This window comes from Emys orbicularis, chromosome 25 (genome assembly GCF_028017835.1).
Source record: "Emys orbicularis isolate rEmyOrb1 chromosome 25, rEmyOrb1.hap1, whole genome shotgun sequence".
Lineage (NCBI taxonomy): Eukaryota > Metazoa > Chordata > Testudines > Emydidae > Emys > Emys orbicularis.
The window spans coordinates 14,728,113-14,749,274 of record NC_088707.1 but is presented as its reverse complement, the minus strand read 5'-3'; the positions used below and the strand labels follow the sequence as shown (position 1 = coordinate 14,749,274).

Genomic DNA, 21,162 nt, shown 5'->3' with positions numbered 1-21,162 from the left:
GCTCTCCCTGAGCTGCCCCAGGCCTTTGCCTGAATCTCCGTGCTCTGGAGTGTAGCTTCCCCCTGCTGCTGTTTCACTCCCTGGAGAGACAATAGCCCAGCTGCGGGGGCAACAGCTGTGTTTGAGTGCACACAGAGCTCTGGGCTGTAAGCTCAAACACTTGTCTCTACCACCAACACAACGCCCCCGACCTCAGCCCCCAGCCCTGCCTGCACCAAGGGACGGTGGCGACGTTTCACACGCCGGCCGAGGGGCCTCACTGGAGCAGCCAGGCACTGGAGCCGTAGTGGGTTTATTAGCAGTTCGGCGCTGGATCAAACCAGGCCTCACAGCCAGGATATAAAAATAATGTCTACAAAGGAGCAGTTCCTGTTTCTTAAAGGCATAGTATAAGTTACACATTCATTTCCCCACCCCCACCCCCCTGCACTGTGATGAGCGGCTGTGAGTGATACAAGCAGCTGGCATTTTGCCTCTTAATTACAGCAGGAAGCAATCACCGCTCTGGCCCTGCTCTAAACGCCTGGCCCAGCAAGATCTGTGGCAGCTGTGAGCCCTGAGTCAGGGCGAGAGAAGGGGGCTAGCACAGTGGTAAATGCACCTTGCAAGCAGGGGGCTGCATCAGTCCAACTGCGAATGGCTCTGAGGCGTGAGACTCGGGGCTGGGGAGCTGCAGACACTGGCCTCGCTGGCGCTGGGTGCACAGCCATGCAGCAGGGCAGGTTACACACTGGAGTAGCACTGCGCCACGTGCCTGCTCTGCAGCCAGGACGGCACCACTGCATTACTGCAGCCCCCTGACAATGGGGCACCCGTGCAGCCAGCTGTGTGCGCTTAGGGCTTTGATAGACGTGCCCAGGCCAACCTTGCAGCCCAGAGCCAGTTGGGCTGATTGTCACTCATCTGCCTGGGAAAGGCTGAGCCATGCAACAGGCTCCAGCCCTGCCCAGGGCATAGCGGGCACTCGGTCTGAGCTGCGGCACCAGCCCAGCCTGGGGGGGGGTGTGTGTGTGTGTGTGCGCGCGCAGATGTTATGGGGAAAGGGTGACACCTTGTGGTGACATGAGGAATAGTGATGCTTTACCCCTGTTGATTGTCGTTTCTGAGCCGCCCTGGTTCCTGGGGATGAGAGAGGGGGCTGCTCCCATGATCCATCCTGAGCCCAGGGCAGAACGGGGCGTTCCCGCCCTCCCTCCTCCGCGCAGCGCAGCATAAAGAGAAAGCCAAGGAAGACATTTAAAAGCCACCCTAAAATACCCTTCCCATGTAAGGTGACCAGCGAGCAAGTGTGACTGTTCGGGACATGGGGGGAGTAGAGGTGCATATGTAGGACAAAGCCCCTTGGAGCAGGACGGCTGGTCAACCTATTCTCACCTGCCAGCCAAGAGGGTTTGTGCTCTCCCTGCATCTCAGCCTAGCGCTGCCCTGTAGGTCCCCCCTGCAGCCAGAGCCTGGGCGCTCTGTCCTCACTACAACACAGAACAGGGCAGGGGGCAAGGAGCAAGGCAGTGTCAAGGCCTATTGGGGGGCTGGGGTCAGGGTCAGCCCTACAGCAGCAGGAGAAGGCCAGGCAGGCCAGGGGAGGGGAGGTCACAGTACAAGATGCAGCCCATGGCCTGTAACCCGAAGTGAAATTGGCAAGCAGGAAGGCAGGGCTAGAACAGACCGTGGGCAGAACCCCCTCAGTGGCTGTGCTCCAGCCCAGCATGTGGTGTTGCTGGAGGGAGAAGAGGGATGGGAATCGCTACTGGGGCCCTAACCCCCCCTCTGGTCTCCCCTGTGGAGCTCAAGCAGCTGCCACACGCGCAACATTCCCCCTCCCCCCACAGCCAATGACTTGGCCGCTGCCTGGCCAGTGGGGGGAGCCCTGTGCCAGACATGCCAGGTGCATGGCTGATTTGGGGGGGGAGGGTTTGCATGGCACCAGCTGGCACTCTGAGCAGTTAAGCGGCTTGAAGCGGCGAGCAGGGATTCTCCCATTGGTGTGAGAGTCCTTGGTTCAGGCCAGTGGCCATGGTGGCCCAGTCCCTGTGGGTCACATCCACCTCTTCTTCCCTGGCGGGGCAGAGCGGCACTGCTGGCTGGCCTCCTCCAGGCGGGGCGGTCACAGCGAGATGTCAGAGGTCACCTGGAGGGTCTGGCCAGTGGGTCGTTTCTTGGCGCTGCACCGGCCGGTGTCGCCGCGCCTGTACGGCTGGTTCCGCAGACCTGTGCCCAGAGAAAACGGAGCCTGGTTGGAGCCGGCCAGCAAGGGGGAACCACGCAGCCCTTTGCACCTGCCCTGAGGGGATGAGAGCAACTCCCCTCACTGGTGCCTTTCACCCCCAGCAGATGCTGGGGCCACAGTCCGCCCTGCCATGCAGCCACTGCTGGCTGTGGGGTGGGGTGGGAGGGGCCTTTCCCATCCAGCCGGCATGGAAGGAAGCAGAACGCCAGGAGCTGGGGACACGGCTTCATATTGCAACGCTTGCCCAGCAGGAGTGGGCCAGCGCCTTGCTGGGCCTCCCCGTTCTGTGTTGGTGCCAAGGGATGCACGCTGCCTCCTGCACCAATTGGTGAGGCACCCGCAGTTTGTCTAGGCCTCTGCCATCCCCACACAGACCAGGCACAACCCTACAGAGCGTGAGGGCAAACCAGATCACTACCCAAAGCAGTGTGGGCAGGGAAGTGACGGACAGACGTATGTGAGCCCCCGGCCTAGCGCCACCCTGACTCGCGTGCTGCGCAGGGGACAGGGGCAGCCGAAAAGCGTCCTCCCGCCTGAAGCGCACCCAGCTCAGAGGGAACAGGCTGAATTCCCAGGAGGTGCGTGCCAGGAATCTGCTCCCCCAGCCCAGCTCCTCCAACGCAGGCCGTAACCCAGGCCCAGGCACCCCTCTAGACCTCAGCTCCCCAGGCAGGGGTTACCTAGAGCTACAGGGGGCTCTCCTCATTGAAGCTGGCCTCGCAAAAGAGCCGGGACGAGCGCTTGCCTGTCCGGGCTGTGAAAGGAACTGTCTTCAGAGCTGAGCAGAGCGATCCGCCGAGAGGCAGCAGAAGAGGGGGAGAGAGAGAGAGAGAGAGAGAGCAGGAGAGAGCAGCAGAAGGAGGTGAGGCCAAGGATGTATGAGAGACAGACCAAGGTGCCCGGGGAGAGCTCAGCCCTGCCCAGCGGCCAGGAGCTCTGTCTCTAGAGCATCGCTGCGTTGAGCCCCCCACGGGGTGGATGACTTGAGCCTGCCCCCTCAGTTCAGCCCAAGCCCAGGGGCTGGCTCCACTGCTGGCACAGTCCAGGGAGATTTGGGGGGCTGGAGATCCAGGGGCGTTACGGAAAGGCAGCAGGGAGCCCCCAGGCAGAGACGCTCAGTCCCGGCCCTGGCAGCTCTTTGCACACACTCATGCACTACCAGCTACCAGTGCATAGCACCAGCCCGCTGCACCAATCCCCAGAGAGGGTGCAGCTCGCCCCAAGCACGGCAGTGCCAGAGCTGGGAACAGACCCTGGGAGTCCTGACAGCTGCTCCAGCTACGGAGCACACTAGTACATCCGAAGTGTCTGCCCCTCCCTGAGCCCCAGGGGACGGGGAGAGCTGCCAGCCAGGCCAGGGAACAGCAGGGGATGGTGCCTTGGGAAGTGAGGCCGGAGCATGGCCCTGTGATTGGCAGCAGGCTGCAGCAATGGTGTGTACCCCATGGCGAGGTGTGGGAACGGGAGCGGGGGGTTAGTGGTCCTGTGACAAGCAGAGCCCAAAGAAAACTCATCACAGAGCAGGTACCCACCTGGCCAGGACGCCGCTCTGCACCAGCTGCCCTGGCTTTGGCCAGTGGCTAAGGTATGGGGCGTTAGTTCCCATGGGCGTCAGTCTGTGGGTTCACCTCCCACACCTGGGAGACCCCGCTGGTCTCTGGGTCTGTGCCCCCTTACCTGAAATAATGTCCTCAATGGCGCCATCTCCTTCCTCGTAAATGAGGGGCTCCTTCACCATCTGCTTCTTCTTCAGCTCAGCGATCATGTCCATCTGCTGGCGCTTGGCCTTGGGGGCAGGAGACTGTGGTAGCAAACGTGGAAAGAGAGAAGTTAGTGCCCTCAGCCACCTGGCCCCTCACAGACAGTCTCCCCTTCTTCGATAGGAGGAGACCCCAAAGCACTTTACAAACCAGATACAAGAATCACTTCACCCGCTACAGAACTGCAGCCACCTCTGGGGTGGAGCATGGCAGCTGTGTACCGGCACATGGCAATGCTACACTCTGGGTTATGAGAGGAAGTGAAGAAGAATCCAATGGCCAGGGGAGGTTTTAGGGAGGCAGAACATGGGAGCTGGCAAGGGGCTGACACCCCACCTCTTGGGAAAGGCACCCCAGGCTCCTGAACAAGCACGTGGGACAGGTGCTTGGTGTCATGGCTGTGGGATGAAGCAGAGCCCAGCTCTGGGGGTTACAACTTGGCTCTACCTTTGGCTCCAGCTTGCTGGGGGAATTGGACTCCACTTCTTTGGCAGCTGCTTCCTCTTTCCTCCACAGCTCGATGTCCTGCTCCACTTTCTTGGGAGGAGAACAGTGTGGGCACTGGTTACACGGGCTGGGGCTCTCCACCCCACCGCCCCGGAAGCAGACCCACCCCGCCTCCTGCCTGCGAGGGATCGCAGCAGATGAGCTTGCAAAGCCTGGCTGGAATTGGCCTTGTAGGCAGGGCCTGGGGCCCGCCTTTGGGCAGACCCTGCTCAAGCCCCACAGGGTTACAGTGGCTCTGTGCCTGTCCCTCATGGATCCCAGATCCAGTCTGCCCAGCCAACGCGCCCGGCATCAGTGGGGCCAACGGGGTCCTTGCTGGCGTAGGCCAGTCCCAGCCAAAGCAGATTCCCAGGGCTGCTGCCATCCTCTTGCCATGGCCCGACCAGAGCGTCGCCCCACGGGCTGCAGGGCAGCGTGGCCTCTCCCCCCGGCTCCTGGGGCCCCTTTACCTTATAGGCCTTGACGAAGCGCACAAATATAGGGAAGAACATGGTGGGGGGGCTGGTCTTGGGGTTCTCCCCGAAGTACTCCACAGCTGACTCATAGGCCTCCTGCCGGCAGGGGGGGACCCGTCAGTGCAGCCACCCCCAGGTAGATTCCCGTGCCGGGGTGCTGGAGGCCCCACTCCCATCTCCCTGCTCCCAGGCTGGCATCAGCTGGCTGGGCCCGAGGAGCTCTGCTGTTTAGGGAGCGCCCTGCTGCACTACGCTGGAACGGCAGCACGTTCGCTGCGCGGCGGCTCCAATGCCTGCTTCCCAACCCCGCCCCCCTCAGCGTCCCCCCGACCCCCCTGCCCAACGGTGCTCCCATTGGAAGCCTGCTCCAGAGGCAGAGCCCTCCCCCTGCACCGCCAGCAGGCCCCGGCCTTCCAGGCCAAGAGCGCCCCCAGACCAGAGCATCAGCCCCCCCGCCCATCCCCCTTGGCAGGCTCGGTCCAGCCCCCCCGGTCTGGGGCGACCCACATACCTGGGCGGTCTTGCTGTCAGTCTGCAGCTTCTCCATCACCTCGGTGTTGGCCTTGAGGAAGTCCTTGAGCACCTGGCTGTCGTCCTGCCGCATGAACTCCTTGCGGGTGAGCTCCATGCCCCGCTGCAGGGCCCTCATGTCCTGCAACACGCTGTCCAGGGACACTGGGCGGGCAGAGAACGGAGCGTCAGGGCTGCAGGGCCGGGGCTGCCCTGAGCTCCCAGGCCTTCCTTTAGGGCCTGGCTCCTCCGACAGGCTTCACGCAGCCCTGCCTGGATCAGGGACTGCGCCCCCCAGCTCCACCTCCCCAGGGCTCGTGCCTGGCCCGCCTGCGGGCACCCTGAGCCCAGCCTTGCCCACTACCTGAGCCCGCCTTGTCCAGGAAGTGCAGCTCGGTGTGGAAGCCCGTCAGCTCCGGGTACTTCTCCATGATCACCCGCCCGATGTAGTGCAGCAGCGTCTGCTTCCGGTCCGTTGACTTCATCTCCAGCAGCTGGGGGACGGCAGAGTCAGGTTGGGGCCATGCCCAGGTGTCCACCCCCAGAACCTGCACCCAGCCGCCAGCCCCCTACCGCCCCCACATGCCCATACCCAGCTGCCCCCTAGTGTCCCCTCATGCCCATACTCAGCCACCGCCCCCTACCCCATACTCAGCCGCCCCCCTCCGCCCCCCCGCCTCATACCCAGCCTCCCCCCTCCGCCCCCCGCCCCATACCCAGCCTCCCCCCTCCGCCCCCCTCCGCCCCATACCCAGCCGCCCCCTTCCGCCCCCTGCCCCATACCCAGCCGCCACCCTCCGCCCCATACCCAGCCGCCACCCTTCGCCCCCTGCCACCCACCAACACCCATACCCAGCCACCACCCCCCAGTGCCCATACCCAGCCAGCACCGCTCGTCTCCTACCAACCTCCTGCTCCCTTCAGTTCCCAGCTGCCACTGTCCACCTCCTGCTAGTGCCCCCAGTGCCCACACCTAGCCAGCAGCACCCCTCCCTGGCATGCTCTCCCCTCACTGTTCATGCTCTGGCAGCGAAAGCAGACTTTGCAGACCCTCTGATCTAGTGCTGGATTTCCTCACCGGGGGCAGACCTGGCTGACAGATGCCAGCTCCCCACTCCCCCAGCATGAGACCCACAGAGCGAGACCTGCTGCTTGACCCCCGCCCCCCTTGTCCGGTCACAGCAGGTGCTGCCTGGGAACTCTCAGGACTCCTATCCGGGCCGAGGGGAGCCCTTCTCCCCACCAACCTACCGCATCGAGGCTCTGCAGCCGGAAGCCGTAGGCTGCTCCGCGCTTGCTGCTGTTCATGTAGTTCCCGAAGGCCAGGACGATCTGCAGAGAGATGGCTGCTAACAATCACCAGGCAGGGGCAGTGCCAGGCAGCCCTGCCAGGCTGGGGCTCCCATGGGCAGCCAGGGCACAGGGCGCCCATCCCTGTTAGCCAGCCAGTGGGGGCACCCCCCTGGAGTGGGGAAGTGGCCTGGGCACGGGGCAGGAAGGCACTGAGACTCATCCCAGATACCCAGCCTGGCAGCTCAGGACACCAGCCAATCGGCTGCAGGATGCCTGGGGGAGTCTTCTCCCAAATAAGACACTGCACCCAGCCCAGCCCCTCCCCCCCGGCCTAGCCTGGACCCTTCCCCCACAGCCAAGCCTGGGCCCTCCTCCTCCAGCCTAGCCTCCCCCCTCCCCCCAGCCCATGCCCCTAAAGAGCAGCCCCCCTGCCCTGCAGGAGAGCGAATCCAATGGTGCCCCTGGGACCCAAGCCCAGCCCAGGCACTGGAGCCCCCCTCCCCCGCTGGGGCTGCTCCGGTCGGCCCCCAAGCCCCTCACCTCCAGGATGTTGCGGAGCTTGGTCGAGGACTTGAGGGACATGGAGGCGGCGATGATGGCGTTGAGTTGCTGCCGACAGAGGGAGAGGCAGGTGAGAGGGGCCAGCAAGGCACAGCCTGGGTCCAAAGCGCCTGCAGAGACTGCTTCCTGCTCAGCACAAACCACCCCTCCCCCGTCAGCACAAGGCCCCCACGCTGGCCCCACCCCACGCAAGAGTCTCCCCAGGCATCCCCACCAAGGAGCCCCCAACAGTACCCAGAGCTGGGCTCCCACCCCAGCCAAGCCCTGCCCCAAACTAGGAACCCCACCCACCCTGAACGCACCGCGACACCGGTCCCAGTGCTTCCAGACAGCCAACACCACTCATCCCAAGGCCCTGGCCCTTGGTCCTCACCTGCAGCCCCTGCCACCCCAGCCCTGGGCTCCTCCGGCTTGGCCACCCCGGCCCTGGGGTCTCCCACCCCATGGCTCAGTTGAGGCAGCACCGTCCGGGCGGGCTGCCCTCCTCGCTACCCCAGCCCTGGAGGCGAGCTGCCCATGCAGATGTCCCCCAGTGCACATGGCAGCTCTGATAGCTAATGAACTAGCTTGAGATGTACCAAGGCAGTTCCCTGGGTCTTCCGACCCGATTGGGCAGATTGGAAGCCAGATTGCTGAAGAGTAAATGCCCGTGATCCCCCAGCCCACCCCTCCCACTACCGTGCCTTTCTTTGGAGGCCTGCGGTGCTTCTCAGCATCCCCAAACCCCTGCTCGCTGATCTCATCGAGTCCTGGAGGAGGCCCAGGCGGGAGCGTTCTGACCTCACTACCCCTGGCCCCCGGCAGAGTCCCCACCCAGGTCACTGCGGGTGCAGGCCAGGCGGCCGCCTGCTCTGGCCCATACCGGCATCAGGAGCTGGGCGGTGTCGCTGAAGTTGCCCAGGAAGGTCATGATGTTCATGCGCTCGGCGAGGCGAGGAATTTGGCTGAATTTGATCATGAAGATGTCCTCGTCCGACAGCTCCTCCAGCGGCCGCTGCTCCTTCTCGTACTTGCGGATCAGCGTTAGCTCATATTCGGTGGGCAGGAAGCGCTGCAGCAGCTCCAGGAAATCCAGGCTCAGGCTCTGCAAGTCGTACCTGGGGGAGGGAGGCAAACAGGCCAGTGCAGCATCGCTAGCAGGGAACAGCCTTCGCCGCTCATCTCCTCGCCCTGCCCGCCCCGTTGGGCCTGCGGCTCTGGATCAACTCTGCCACTCCTGCGAGCTGGTCTTCCCCACGCCCGGCTCGCCCTGAGCTCCCGTCCCCCCATGCCCTGTCACCTGGCCCTTCTGTGCCTCAGTCCAGTCAGCCCTCAGCCCTCCCCTCCCTGCCAGCTCTTCCCTTTTTCCCATTGACCAGAGTGGCTGATTCTCTCCATGCTTCCGTGTCCTTGATGTCTCTGCTCCTCTCCCATCACATGGTCTGCCTTGTCAATCCTCAACCCTGCTTCACCCCCACAATCCACCTGGACTCCCCTGCATCTCCAGCGACCAGCTCCTCTCCAAGCGCCTTGACTGCAGTGTCTGCAAAGGCTGGCTGCAGTTCTCCAATCCCATCACAGGGAATTCACCAGCACAGTTACGAGTGCTACAATTACCCAGTAAGTTTCCCCATGTAGACAAGCCCTTAGACCCGCTCCAGGCCATCTCTCGCCCCTTGTACGCCATCAAATCAGCTCTCACCAAAGTCTAATGGCCTCTTCCCAGCCAAAAGCCAGGGCTCCACTCTACCCTCTTCCTCCTCAACCTCTCGACACCGGCGACAGCTCCCTGCTTCCAATCCCATCCTCCCTCCGCTCTCATCCCATCCAGATTCTCCCATCCCTCTCCAGCTGTCCCTGCAGCGCCCCGTTCGCTGGGCCCCCCGTCCTCTCTGTAGGCATCCCCTGCTCCTTGCCCCTGACCCCTGCTCCTCTCACTAGGCCCTCACCTCCAAGCCAGCCTTAGCCAGTGATGCCCAGACCTGCCTAGCCAGGCCCCCCTTCCCGCAGCCCTACACCTCAGCTCAGCCTCCCAACGTCAGCTCCTGGACGCCCAGCCAGCAACTTCAGCTCAGCTGAGCTTTGGGTCCCTCCCCCCACCCCAGACCATCACCTGGGCGTCTCCTCCCACAGGCCCTGGCTCTAGACCCTGCAGCCAGGCTGTGTCCAAGCCGTGGGCTCCTCACTAGCTCCCCCGTCTCCTGCCTCCGGCCAGCCCCGGGGTACTCACGTCTGGATGGCCTTGCAGATGCTGTCGATGCTGAGGCCGCCCTTGCGGAGCGTGATGGCCAGGTTCTTGGCTCGGTTGGACTCGATCAGCATCACCTTGCTAGGGGCCTTCTGAACAGCCTTCACCTTCAGGGTGCTGATGTCTAAGCTAGGGCCCTGAGCCTTCGTCTTGAACTGCTCCTCAAAGTCGTTCATGTCCAGTTCCTGCGGGGAGGGGAGCGGAGAGGCAGAATGCAGCAGGACGGAGATGGAGAGAGGGAGGGGGAGCGCCAGCACGATGGAGGGAGGGGTGCCGGGGAGAGGGGGGAGCCGGTTCCTCTAGGGCTGGGCCGGCTTCCTACTGGTGAGTCCATGAAACTGTCCCAGCACTAGAGAGCCCCTCTCCAGGGTGCTGAAGAGCCTCCTCCAGCCACCTTTCCCAGCCCGCTGGCAGGCAGGAGGCTCTTCCCTCTGCTGCCCCATCTCACCTCTCTGGGCTGGGAGAGGAGGTTGGGCTGTGCCCGGGCTGGGCGCGCCAGTCTCACGGCACCAGGCTGCCAGTCCGGCCTGCAGGCCGTTCGGGCAGTCTCCACGCAGCTCAGAGCCTGCTCCGCCCCTCAGCCCATCCGCCCGGGGCCAGGCAGCCTCACCTGCAGGACCTTCTCGTCGTTGAGCTCGTTGAAGATGGTCCCGTTGATCTGGGTGGGTTTCAGAGCCACCCAGTTGAAGATGGGCATTCTGAACTTGGTTTGAATCGGCTTCTTGATCTTGACGGCTAGCGGGGAGAGGGAGGGAGAGGAGTGGGCTGGAGAGCGTGCCGTGAGCGCCCACAGAACCAACCTGCGGCGCCAGGACAACCGGGACCTCACAGCTCCTCCAACCCCATCACAAAGCTTGTGGAAGGGTTTTCACACCTCCATGAGAGCACGGCCCAGCTGGCCAGGTGCATTGTGGGCAATCTCCTTTCCCTGGAGAACGGCTTTGCCGCCAGAGGCAAGGCAGCAGATGGACCGATGTTCCGGTCCAGTTGGCAGAAGGCCAGGGACCAGGCTAAGCGGCAAGGGGGTTTCACTGCTAGGTCAGGGGCCCAAGATCATTTTCGGATGAAGGCTGTTTGGGTATGGCTGTGAAGTGATGGGTGAGATCAGTCTCCACATCACACCCAAACCCATCCCCCTGGCTGGCCCAGCGGAGGCTGAGGACTGTCAGGGCCAGGGGACTAACCGTCCCTTTTGTGGTGTAAATGATGTTGGCCAAGCTACGCCTGCTCTGTGGATAACCAGGGGACCCGTCTCCCCAGGGCACCCCCAGCCCACCTGCCCAGCGCTGTGCTTTGGCTCTCACCCTGCACACGCCATCGCGTCCCGGAAACCGGACTCACCTGAACTGGCTGCTGCGGTTGGGCCACTGACCTCCCCAGCTGGCATTCCCAGGGGTGGGGGTGGAGGGGGAGGAGGGGCTGGGCCACCCTCCAGCGAGAGGGGAGGAGGTGGTGGGATTTCGACCCCAGGAAGGGGCGGGGCAGGTGGAGGGGTGTCGCTCCCAGGAAGGGGTGGAGCTGGAGGGGGTGCAGAAGGTTGGGCTTGCTGCTGAGAAGGCAGGTTGGCAGAGCCGGTGTCTTCGGTGTGCGGCAGTGGGGGAGGCGGAGGAATCGTCTGGGCAGCAGCAGGGGGTGGCAGTGGGGAGCAAATGGAAGGAGATGCCAAATCTGCAAAGTAAGAGAAATGGAGTGACTAGGCTCAGCAAGAGGCAGAGGCGTCTGTCCCCAGCCCCTGACCTGCTGGGTGACCTTTGGCAAGTCACTGCCCCCACTCTGTGCCTCAGTTTCCCCATTTGTACCATTGGTGTATCGTGCTGACCCTCCTCTGTAAAGTGCTTTCAGAGCCTCAGCTGGGAGGTGCAGACAGAGTGCTTTGGAACATATCTGAACATATCTGTGCAGCAGCTGGCACGGGGCCCCGATCCCAGGAAGCGGCCCGTGTGCACCATGGGAAGAACACAGGAAGCCGGTGGGCAGCAGGGCCAGCACCAGCATGAGGCTCTTGCTGTGGGGATCCAGCCCTTTGCCTGCGAAGAGCCACCCTGGGGGCTCTGGGGTTTGCAGCCCCAGCCGGGACAGGCCAGAGGGGAGGAGCATAGGGGTGGGACATGGTAACCCAGTGTTCAGAGCCTCACTCCCAATGCAGGAGTCCCAGCCTGGGACCCCCCGACCCCATCCTATTAACCCCTGCAGCCCCCCAGCTATGCTGCCCACTGAAGGTACCTGTGCTGGTAGAGGCGGAGGCTTCTACAGTAACCGTGGGGACTGTTGTGGTTTCCATGACAACAGGGACAATCTCGATGGCAACGGCTCCCTCTGGCCCACGCAGGATCCGGACTAACCCTTTCTCCTCCAGCTCCTCCAGCTTCTGCTCCAAGGCCGAGGGACGGGCATCCGCCAACCTCTGCTGCTGCTGCTGCTGTTGTGGGGGGGAGCTGGCTTGGCTGCTGGATTCGCTGAGCCGCTCCTGGGCAGACACACACAGCACAGCGGGCATCAGTGCCATCCCCCCTCCCCGGCAGAGGGACCCGATCCCTGGGCCTCGTGCAGGAGCCAGCAGGGACGAGCCTGCCTGAGAGATCCAGAGAGGGGCGGGGGGGATCATCCATGAACAGAGAACTGGAACGCCCACCATGCTCCAGAAGCAGCCCCTCCCCATCTCCCTGCCCCCATACCTCCCCCACCCCGCCCGACACCTCTCTCACTACCCTCTGCACCTTCCCACTTGGCCTCACCCCACCCCCAGCCTTGGTGCCCCCCTCCCTTCCCCGCTGGTCTCACCCGGAGTGTCTCTACTTCACGGCGCGTCTGGCTCAGCTGTTTCTCCAGCTCCGCGATCTTGGCCATTGACTCGTTCTCCGCATCCTGGAGCTTCTCTGTCAGCTGCAAGAGGAGCCAGCGTTCAGCCAGTCCCCCACGAGCGGGGCTGTGGGGTGGGCCAGGGCACAGGCTCCCAGCATGTGGCGTGAGGAGGGGAGTTGCAGATGACACAGCCCCGATGCCAGGAGCAGGCGTGTGCAGCAGACCACCTCCCCTCTACCATGGTGGGAGCCCCCTGCCCAAGAGAAAAGTCCCCTTCCAGCTGGCAGGGGCTGGGAGAACTCCTTCCCCGGGGCAGCAAGCCCAGGCCGTGGGGAACCCCTGGGCTAAGCGGCAGTGTCAGCGCGCTCAGTGCCAGGGTCAAAGCTCCTGGGCTGACAGAGCTACAGGCAACATGGAGGCCTCGTTCCCTAGCACCTCCCATTGGCCAAACACTGGAACAGCAGGGACCAAAGCAACCAGCCCTCCTGTTCCAGAGCTGGGCGGTGCTAGGGGCATGGAGGAGCAGCCCTGGAATCCCTCCCGGCTCTCAGGTCACAGAGACACGCTGAGCACATGGCAGCGTTTTCCTGCCCATACGCAGATCAGCTCCTGCAGACGCCCTTAGCAGGAACGGCTCCTCGCTCCCTGCCTGCCCTGGCTGGTGCCCCAGGGCCTCACCTGCCCCACTTGCTCCTGTAGGTCCTCCATGTGCTCCAGCACAGCATTCTTGGTCTCTGTGTCCTCCAGCAGGGCGCCCACATCGAAGATGTTATCCAGGTATGCCTGGATCTGCACCTGCAGCTTGTCACTCTCCGTGTAACGCAGCCTCTGTCACAAGACAGCAAGGGTCCCCGTTCAAAGCCAGGCCCAGCCCAGCCCTTAACCCTACCGGGGAGTTCCATGCGTTCTGAGTCGATCGTTCTCAGCTGAATGTGCATCCGCCCACACCTCCTCTTCCTCCGGAAACACCCTGCTCCTCCTCTGGGGAAGAGGGAGCCAGAGGACCCCAGTCCTCGCCCAGCCCTTCTCCGTCCCAGCATTTCCAGGCTGCTTGGCCGATAGCCCAGGCTGGGATGGCACACGTGGTGCGTGCAGACAAGGCCCATTAAAGGAGATGGCTGTAGACAGAGGATGTCCCTCATTGAGAGGACAGTGGCTAACACCTCCAGTGATGGGGGCATACAGACCAGCCCTCTCTCCCCTCCCTCAGAACTCAGTGGTCAGAGCAGCCTCACCTCCAGATACTCATCCAGCCCCAGGTGAGTGAACTCGTATTGCAGGAAGACGCGGAAGTTCATGTTCTCCACCGAGTGCACCACGATGTTGATAAACTGCATGCAGGCCACCTGCCGGGGAGCCCCAGGGTTAGCACCAGAGCCCCTCCTTCCCCCAGGGCAAGCGGCGGGCGGGGGCAGCGAGATACAAGCAGAGACACTATAACCATCAGTGACAGCGCCAGAAGCAGCCGCCTGGCCGCCCAATCTTGTGACCTTGCCGCTAGAGGGTCTCATGCCCAGCGTGAACACGCATGAGATGGCGTTTCCCATTGCTAGCACACTAACGCGGCCACAGAGTGCTCTACAGAACCAGCAGATGGGGCCCAAGGTCAAGCAAGTCAGCAGCAGAGAAGAGAACCCCGGCGTCCTGCCACCCACTCCAGAACACTGTCTCCCTTAATCAGAGCTGAAGAAATCACTGATTGGTTTTGTTTGGTGGCTAAACCCTAAATAAATAAATAAGTAAATAGCTCATTTTGTTTCAAACCAAAGTGGGGTTTTTTTTTAGTTTTTTTTCTCAGTGAAACAAAAACCACCATAACAATGTCACTAGCGCTGAATGCAACATTCGGAATGCCGACCTGAAACAAATACATCAACCTGGTTTGTTTAGACAGTTGCTAAATCTTTCTTGCTTTCAGGCTTTTTTGTGCCTGAAACTATTCACCGTGTTTGGCCCGAATTCAGTGCCCCGAAAAAGGAATTTTATGGTGAATTTACTATTTGGCAAAAAAGTGTCACCCAGCTGTACCCTGAACACAGCCACGCTTAGTGGGAGGAGAGGAGGCAAGCCCAGAGCCAACACAGCTGCTGGACACAGGGAAAATCAAGCCTCAAAGACCCAGTCAGTGGGGCTCATGGCATTTGGAACGGCCCCCTGCTAGCTCTTCCAGACTTGAAGGGGCTTAGAGTGCAATATATAAACTACTGCCCTCTAGTGGTTTGATGCCCATGCACACTAAAAGCCCTATTACTACTGACACCAAATGGGATTCACCCGTAGTTCAGGTGGCAGAGGCCTGGGAGTGAGATTACAGGTTCTTTCCTCAGCGCCACACACGTGTGGTTTAACAGAGGGCTGATGGCCATGTGTGGAGCCCTGGATCCACCCCAGGGGCAGTGGGACATGGCCACCTACGGTGACAGGCGGAAGGAAGGGGCGCTGCAAACAGCTCTTTCCTGCACTAAGCAGATGGAAAAACCAGCCAAGTCTTCACATCACACGAGCCCCAAACACTCAGGCAGCAGCACGTTATGGATGGTTTGGGGGATGGGGCAGGTGAGGGGGCTGCCTGGCCCCCCCACCCCAAATGCTCACCATGAAGTCAATGTTACTGTCCTCATTTCGGAAATACTCCATCAGCTTCTCAAAGCGATTCTTCTCTCCGCAGACCTGTGGGCAGGAGCAGAGACCACTCAGCATGGGCGGGTTCTGTGCCATGGGCTGCTCCCTGCCCTGCAGAGAAGCCACCCAGACGGTGCCATCCTGCTGCCCTAGAGAGCAGTACGGTGTCTGCCCTGCTGCCAGGCACAGTCCAAAAGGGGAGTGGGAGCGTTGCCATGCCCGGAACGAGTGTACGTGAGAGGGGTGCATGTGCATGATTGAGTGTGCCAGAGCAGACACCCCGCTCCACTGGCCTCGCCCCAGTGTAGCCGGTTTCAGCTCAGAGCGCAGCACACACAGCTCTGAGCTCTCGGCAGCCTGGCTTCTGTTCCAGGGCTTGCGGGACTGAGATTTTCGTGCACTCCTAGAAATGAAGCCAAAGGCAGCTGGGGGAAAAGGGGGGGTAGCTTCCCCAAGGGATCTCCAGCTCCTCCCCCCTGCTACATTACTCCAGGAGGTCAAAGCCTCCCCAAGGTAAGGGACCATGCAGTGCCCAGCACATGGGGCCCTGTCTGTGACCAGGCTGCCAGACGCTGCAGTACAAATCCTCCATGACAACTCGGCCCAGGATGGAACTCCAATAACTGGCATCGATCTGCCACTAGTGCCAGGCCCAGCTGACCAGACGGCTCAATAAAGCCGATGTGTTGCTGCCCCGCGGCAGCGACCCAGAGGGGAGAGGGAGCCGTGCACGTGGACATGGCCAGGGCACACCAGCAGGCAGCCACACGGCGATTCCTGGGATTCCCGCTGCAGAGGGATGGAAACGTTCAGTCCATTTCAGCTACTCCTGGGAAGGGTCAGGCCAATGCAGTGCAGTGGGCAGCCACGAGCCTGGTGGAGGCTGGGCCAGGCCCTGGGGAGACCCAGGATGGGGACATGAGGCGGGGTGGGCTGGGAGCTAGGGCCAGAGAGAACCTCAGGGTGCGTCTGAGTCCAGCAGCCTCCTTGGTTCACCACGGTCCTGCCTAGGCCCCTTCCCCACCAGGAGAGACGCTGCAGCTCAGAACAGGGCCCCGTGAAGGTTGGGGCCTTTGGGTCCAGCTCCAGCGCTAGGTCCTTCGCCTAACGCCAGGGCATGAGGACGTGGGCAGGGTCTGGCCCTCAGAGACATGGCCTTGTGCTGGGCAGGACTTCTCTGGTTAGCGATGCCTGCACCATCCTACCCTTGTGCAGTGCAGGGGCAGTGCCCGGGCCACAGGACACCACAGGATCCGGGCCCAGGCAGTCCAGCCCTGGCCAGAGCCAACTGATGAGGGGAGGGAATTGGGGGGTTGTGAACAATGACCTTCCTCCAGCTGCTCCCTGGCTCTCATTTCTCTACTGTTCCCTGCAGGGATGGGACCCTGCCATGGGGCTGTGAGCCCCCCATGGCCCATCCTGCAGTGCCAGCAGGGGCTCGGAGAACTCAATCAATACATTAATTAATTAATACCAATTCCCCTCGGATGGCACCTTCCAGCCGAAGCTCACTCTATAGGTACTGGAGCCTCACGCCCCCTTTGAGGTGGGTTAGTTTTATTATTCCCATTATACAGATGGGGAAACTGAGGCATGGAGCTGGGAATGGTCTTGCCCTCAGTCATCCAGCATGCTAGCAGCAGAGCCAGGAATAGAACCCAGGCGTCCTGGCTCCAAGCGCAGCCATGGCTGGGATGCAGTGATAGGAGAGAGCACAGGTAGCTGTTGAAAGGGACATGCTAGCGAACTGAAACCCAAGTCACTGAGCCAACGGAGCCCCCCGTGGCACAGCCCCCACTACTGCAGACCGTGCTCCGGCTCCCTGGCCTGTCTCCAGCGTGAGGGATCAGGTCCGCTCCCCTCCATTCATCGCTCAGATGTCAGCCTGGGTTCCCGTCTCCCACTCACCTCCCGCTGGCCTCAGCCCAGCTCCCTGCTGCTGCGCCCGGGAATTCAATCCAGCCTGCAGCCCAGGTCACCCAATCGGCCCCTTTGTTGGAGCCCCTTGTAGGGTTACAGCAGAGCGACAGCTGGGGCATTGCCAGGCACTGCCAGCCCTGCCTGAGCATCATCTCGCTGATGCTCCCAGCCCGGAACAGCCGCCACTCGCCCCAGCAGCCGCAGCGCAGGGCCCTCAGCACATTGGTTCTGTCTCACCGGGGAGAAGGGAGAGCAGCAAAGGGCAACAGCAGGACACGGCCCCGGGGGCTGCCGGGCAGGACAGGGGGGCACTGGCAGCACTATGCAGGGGGCAGAACTATGCTGGGGTCAGCGCTAGGCTGGGGGGCAGAGCTAGGCTGGGGGGCAGGGCTAGGCTGGGGGCCCAGCTAGAAGCGGCCTGGGGCTGCCGGGCAGGACAGGGGGGCACTGGCAGAGCTCATACAGTGTACCCAGGACTCTGGCACAGCCCCTGCCCGTCGCTCTCCACCATTAGCAGCACCACACTCAGGAGCCCTTCCCTCAGTGCGCAGAGCTCTCTGGGCAGGGAGATGAGGAGGGAGCTTTCCCATGTGCTTGGCCTTCCCCCCAAGAGGCCAATCTCCACAGCTGCATGAAGTGCCCCCGTCCCATCCCCTGCTGCATTAGAACCTCCCTGAGTCAGCCCCGTGGGAGGTGCCGGCGGCACCCGGGCACTAGCCACGCCTGCGAGAACTTCCCGGCTGGCAGCGCAGAACCAGCCCTGAGAGCCTGGCAGAGGAGCTGGGCAGGGGGCGCGGGCGGGCCGTTGTGCCGTTTCAAAGGGACGACATCCCCTTCCTTCAGAGCTGCGACGCCACGGGGCGGGGGATTTTACAAACCCCAACAGCAAGAGGGACGGTTTCAGGAGCCCAGACTAGGCAGGCTGTTCCCCCAGGGACGGCAGGCGGGGCGGCTAAGTGTGAGTGGGATGGAAGGATTGTGGGCTGGCTCCAAGGTCGTTTGGGGGAGATTTTCAGAAATATTTAAGGGAGTTAGGAACCTGACTCCCATTGATAGAGAATGGGACTGTGCTCCTAACTCCCCTAGGAACTTCTAAAAGACTTCCCCCTTCCTGGCTGTATGGGGGCAGGGCAAGACTGGCCATGGGCGGAGATACCATGCTGGTGTAACCCACACACCATCCCATCTAATGGCACCGAGCCCACGTAGCGAGAGATGAAGGAGTCTGCTCGACAGCCTTAGCGAAGAGCCGGTTGGCTTTTAGCTCATGCTGTAGTGCCTCGTGCACTAAGCTCCAGAGGTCCCTGGTTCAATCCTGCCCACCGATGACCAGGGTCTGTCGGCATTTCACTGTATCACCAGCTTTCCAGGCAAGGGCCTATGGTCAAAACCAGGGACAGGGAGTAGGAGACCTGAGGTCTATTCCTGGCTCTGCCACTGACTCACCGTGGAGCCTTGGGTGAGTCCTTTCTCTGCTCTGTGCCTCAGTTTCCCCATGTGTAGCGGGGTGGGTAACCATGGCCACCCTCCATAGGGTTTACAAGAGTCAGTACATCAGTGTCTGGAAAACACCGTGAGATCGTTCGCAGAAGGGGCTAGAGAAGGGCGGCGGATTGTTCCTTGCTACCACTAAGGGCCAGTGCAGCGAGGAAGAGATGGGAACCCTTCAGTACGGCGTCCATCCGACACCCCCGCGGGCCAGCTGTCAGCCCTGGGCAGGGAGCCACGGAGGGCAGAGGTCACGTTCTGACCCCATTCCGAACGCCCGCACCTGCAGATAAGCCGCAGCCGGTGCTGGGGGCTCCCAGGAGGCAGCAATGACAGGAGGGTTGGTTCTTGCCCTAGCACTGGCAGCAGAGACATGCCCTGCCTCTGCCCATCCTGGTTACAGCATGAGGTCCTTGCCCCCAGAGACACGCCAGCTCTGCCAGCCAGGGCATGCTGCGGAGGGGAGGGGAGCGTGAGCCAAAGCACACAGAGCTGGTGAGGGGCTGGCTGGTGTGCGGATGCCCGCTGGGCATGGGGGAGGGAGGACAGCCTCCAGGGAGCGGGGCTGTGAAGGAATGTGGGATTGCAGAGAAGAGAGGGTCCCGCTGCTCCAGCACTGCATCGGCGCCAAGGAGAGCCCCTCATGGACCCAGCCCACAAGAGGTGGGGCAGGGGCTCCTCAGAGAGAGATGTGCTCCATGATGCTCCCAGAGACCCCTCCCGGACCCACCCCCATGCTCTGCTCAGCTCTGGCCCAGGGAGGGCCGGCCACGTGCAGCACCCTACGCCTAGGGCACAACGGGGGGGGGGCGGAGACGTAGCTCGGCCCCGCCCACAGCAGCGGCCAGTTTACATATCCGACTGGCCAGAGCCCCAGAGATGGGCCGTGGGGCGCAGCCCTGCGCAGGAGGCAGGGGAGGGAGGTGACTGAGCAGGGCTTCCCCAGCTCCTGACGCACAGACACAGCAAGGCGGCACCGAGGGGACAGAACCAGGCTGCTCAGTCATGGAGCGTCAGTTCCGCTGGCTGCCACCCGCAGCCAGGTTGATGAGTACCTGGCGCGTCTCCTCTCCTCGGCCCCGACCCAGCACAGCCCCAGCACGCAGCTGGGTATCGGGGAGGAAACTGAGGCCCAGGGAAGGGCAGGGATTTATCCGAGCTGCACTGAGAGTTGCTGTCAGAACTGGGACTAGGAGGCAGGAATTCCTGGCTCCCACCCCTCGGCCAGGCCCCACCCCTATTGCCCCCATCCTCCACAGCAGGGGCTCTGAGATCCCCCAGGGCCAGCTGGCTCCTGGGCCCCACCGGCTCTGACCTGGTCGCTGGGGGACCCACCTCTTTGAAGTTGTCGAAGGCAGCGAGGATGATGTCGTGCCCTCCTCGGACCAGGCACACGGCGGCCAGCAGCTCCAGGACGAGGGCTTTGGTCCTACAGGGAGAACACAGGGTCTGACTCCCTCCGGGGGCTGCCCCTTCTCTGTGGCACCAGCCACAAGCTGCTGGTCTTCACTCACAAGCCCCTCCACGGCCTATGCCCCCTCCCTATGGGCTCCCGTTCACGCCGAGAGCCATCAGCCCTCTGCCAGCCTCCATCGCCCACGTGTTAACCTCTCAAACGCCATGTCCCGGGCTGCCCTGCGTGCTGCGGGGAGCTCCCCGAAACATCAGCAAAGCTGCCTCCTTTGCCGTGATTCCACAGCCAGGCCAATGCTGACCAGTTCTGCCTCGCTGCTTCCTTGTGCTCCCCCATCTCTTACTTAGCCTGTCAACTCTCTGGGGCAGGGCTTGGCTTTTTGTTCTGTGTTTGTACAGCGCCTGGCGCAGCAGGGACCCCAAGGAAGAGGGGCGGGGAGCATACCTTGGGTTCTTGTTGTTCAGGCTCAAGGTGATCTCGTTGACACAGGCTGGATGGTTCATCACCAGGCTGAATCCAGACTAGGGAAAGAGGCCGGTGTTAGCAGGTTTGGGGCAGATGCCACGCCTCGCCCTTCCCCCACATGCCCTCTGAAATGCTTATGTGTCTTTAAGGCAGAGACCACCTGGGCAGGACCAGAGGGGCACGGATCGCAGGCCCATCCCGCCCAAGGTGCTGGCAAGCCCCCTGCCAGCTGCTCTGCCACCCCGCCAGTCCCCACAGGACCTGGCACACCAAGCGGAGCCAGGCCAGTTACAAGGACCCCAGTGAGGAGCAGCTGATGCCATGGAGAGAGAGGAGACCTCAGCACTCAGGGGTCTCCATCGTGGACCAGGCCCCCAGGCTCAGAGCCACAGGGACATCAGGAGGGGCTGCAGGGACGACACAACCGGAGGGGAGGGGAGAAGAGGAGGAAGGGGGATGCTGGAGAAAGGGAGGCAGGAAGGTGGCTGTTCAGTCACGTTCATGTTTCAGGCCCCCACGCGGTGGGACTGACCCTCTGGTCAGCACAGCCCGCCCTGGACCCACCGCCCCGGGGTGCTGGGTGGAACCTGCACTCACCTCCACCCCTCAGACTGGGAGGTCGCTGGCCTGGGCTGGAGATGACTCAAACAGCTCACTGCCCAAGGGCCAGGCGAGATGTCCCCAGCACCATCTGAGCTCCCGGGACTGTTTCCTGCTGGGCCCCACAGATTAAATGGAGGAGGCCGCTGGCACTGAGCCTCTGGGGTCCCTCCAACGCCGGGTGGGGTGATTTCCCTGAGACCGTCCCGGAGGGGCAGCACTCGGTAACAGCTGGGGACAGCAAGGCCCCCTGGGGTGGCTCACAGCTAAGCAGGGAGATCACAACGCCAGACACGTCTCTCCCCGCCTGG

General features: G+C 62.5%; 1 protein-coding gene across 1 annotated transcript in view; it reads right to left on the bottom strand.

The window, feature by feature from the left end:
* Positions 1-1,770: 1,770 nt before the first annotated feature.
* Positions 1,771-21,162, bottom strand: part of FMNL1 (formin like 1) — a 63,751-nt gene continuing 44,359 nt past the window's right edge. Inside the window, exons 8-26 of the mRNA XM_065422449.1 lie at positions 20,231-20,307; positions 19,708-19,801; positions 14,938-15,012; positions 13,578-13,688; positions 13,021-13,170; positions 12,322-12,423; positions 11,764-12,007; positions 10,888-11,208; positions 10,151-10,305; positions 9,523-9,725; positions 8,176-8,410; positions 7,293-7,361; positions 6,711-6,791; positions 5,824-5,953; positions 5,461-5,624; positions 4,944-5,045; positions 4,435-4,524; positions 3,905-4,028; positions 1,771-2,208 (exon numbers count right to left, since the gene is read on the bottom strand). Of these exons, the coding sequence (XP_065278521.1) occupies positions 2,105-2,208; positions 3,905-4,028; positions 4,435-4,524; positions 4,944-5,045; positions 5,461-5,624; positions 5,824-5,953; positions 6,711-6,791; positions 7,293-7,361; positions 8,176-8,410; positions 9,523-9,725; positions 10,151-10,305; positions 10,888-11,208; positions 11,764-12,007; positions 12,322-12,423; positions 13,021-13,170; positions 13,578-13,688; positions 14,938-15,012; positions 19,708-19,801; positions 20,231-20,307 (2,631 nt within the window). The 3' untranslated portion in view covers positions 1,771-2,104. The remainder of the gene's footprint in view (positions 2,209-3,904; positions 4,029-4,434; positions 4,525-4,943; positions 5,046-5,460; positions 5,625-5,823; positions 5,954-6,710; positions 6,792-7,292; positions 7,362-8,175; positions 8,411-9,522; positions 9,726-10,150; positions 10,306-10,887; positions 11,209-11,763; positions 12,008-12,321; positions 12,424-13,020; positions 13,171-13,577; positions 13,689-14,937; positions 15,013-19,707; positions 19,802-20,230; positions 20,308-21,162) is intronic.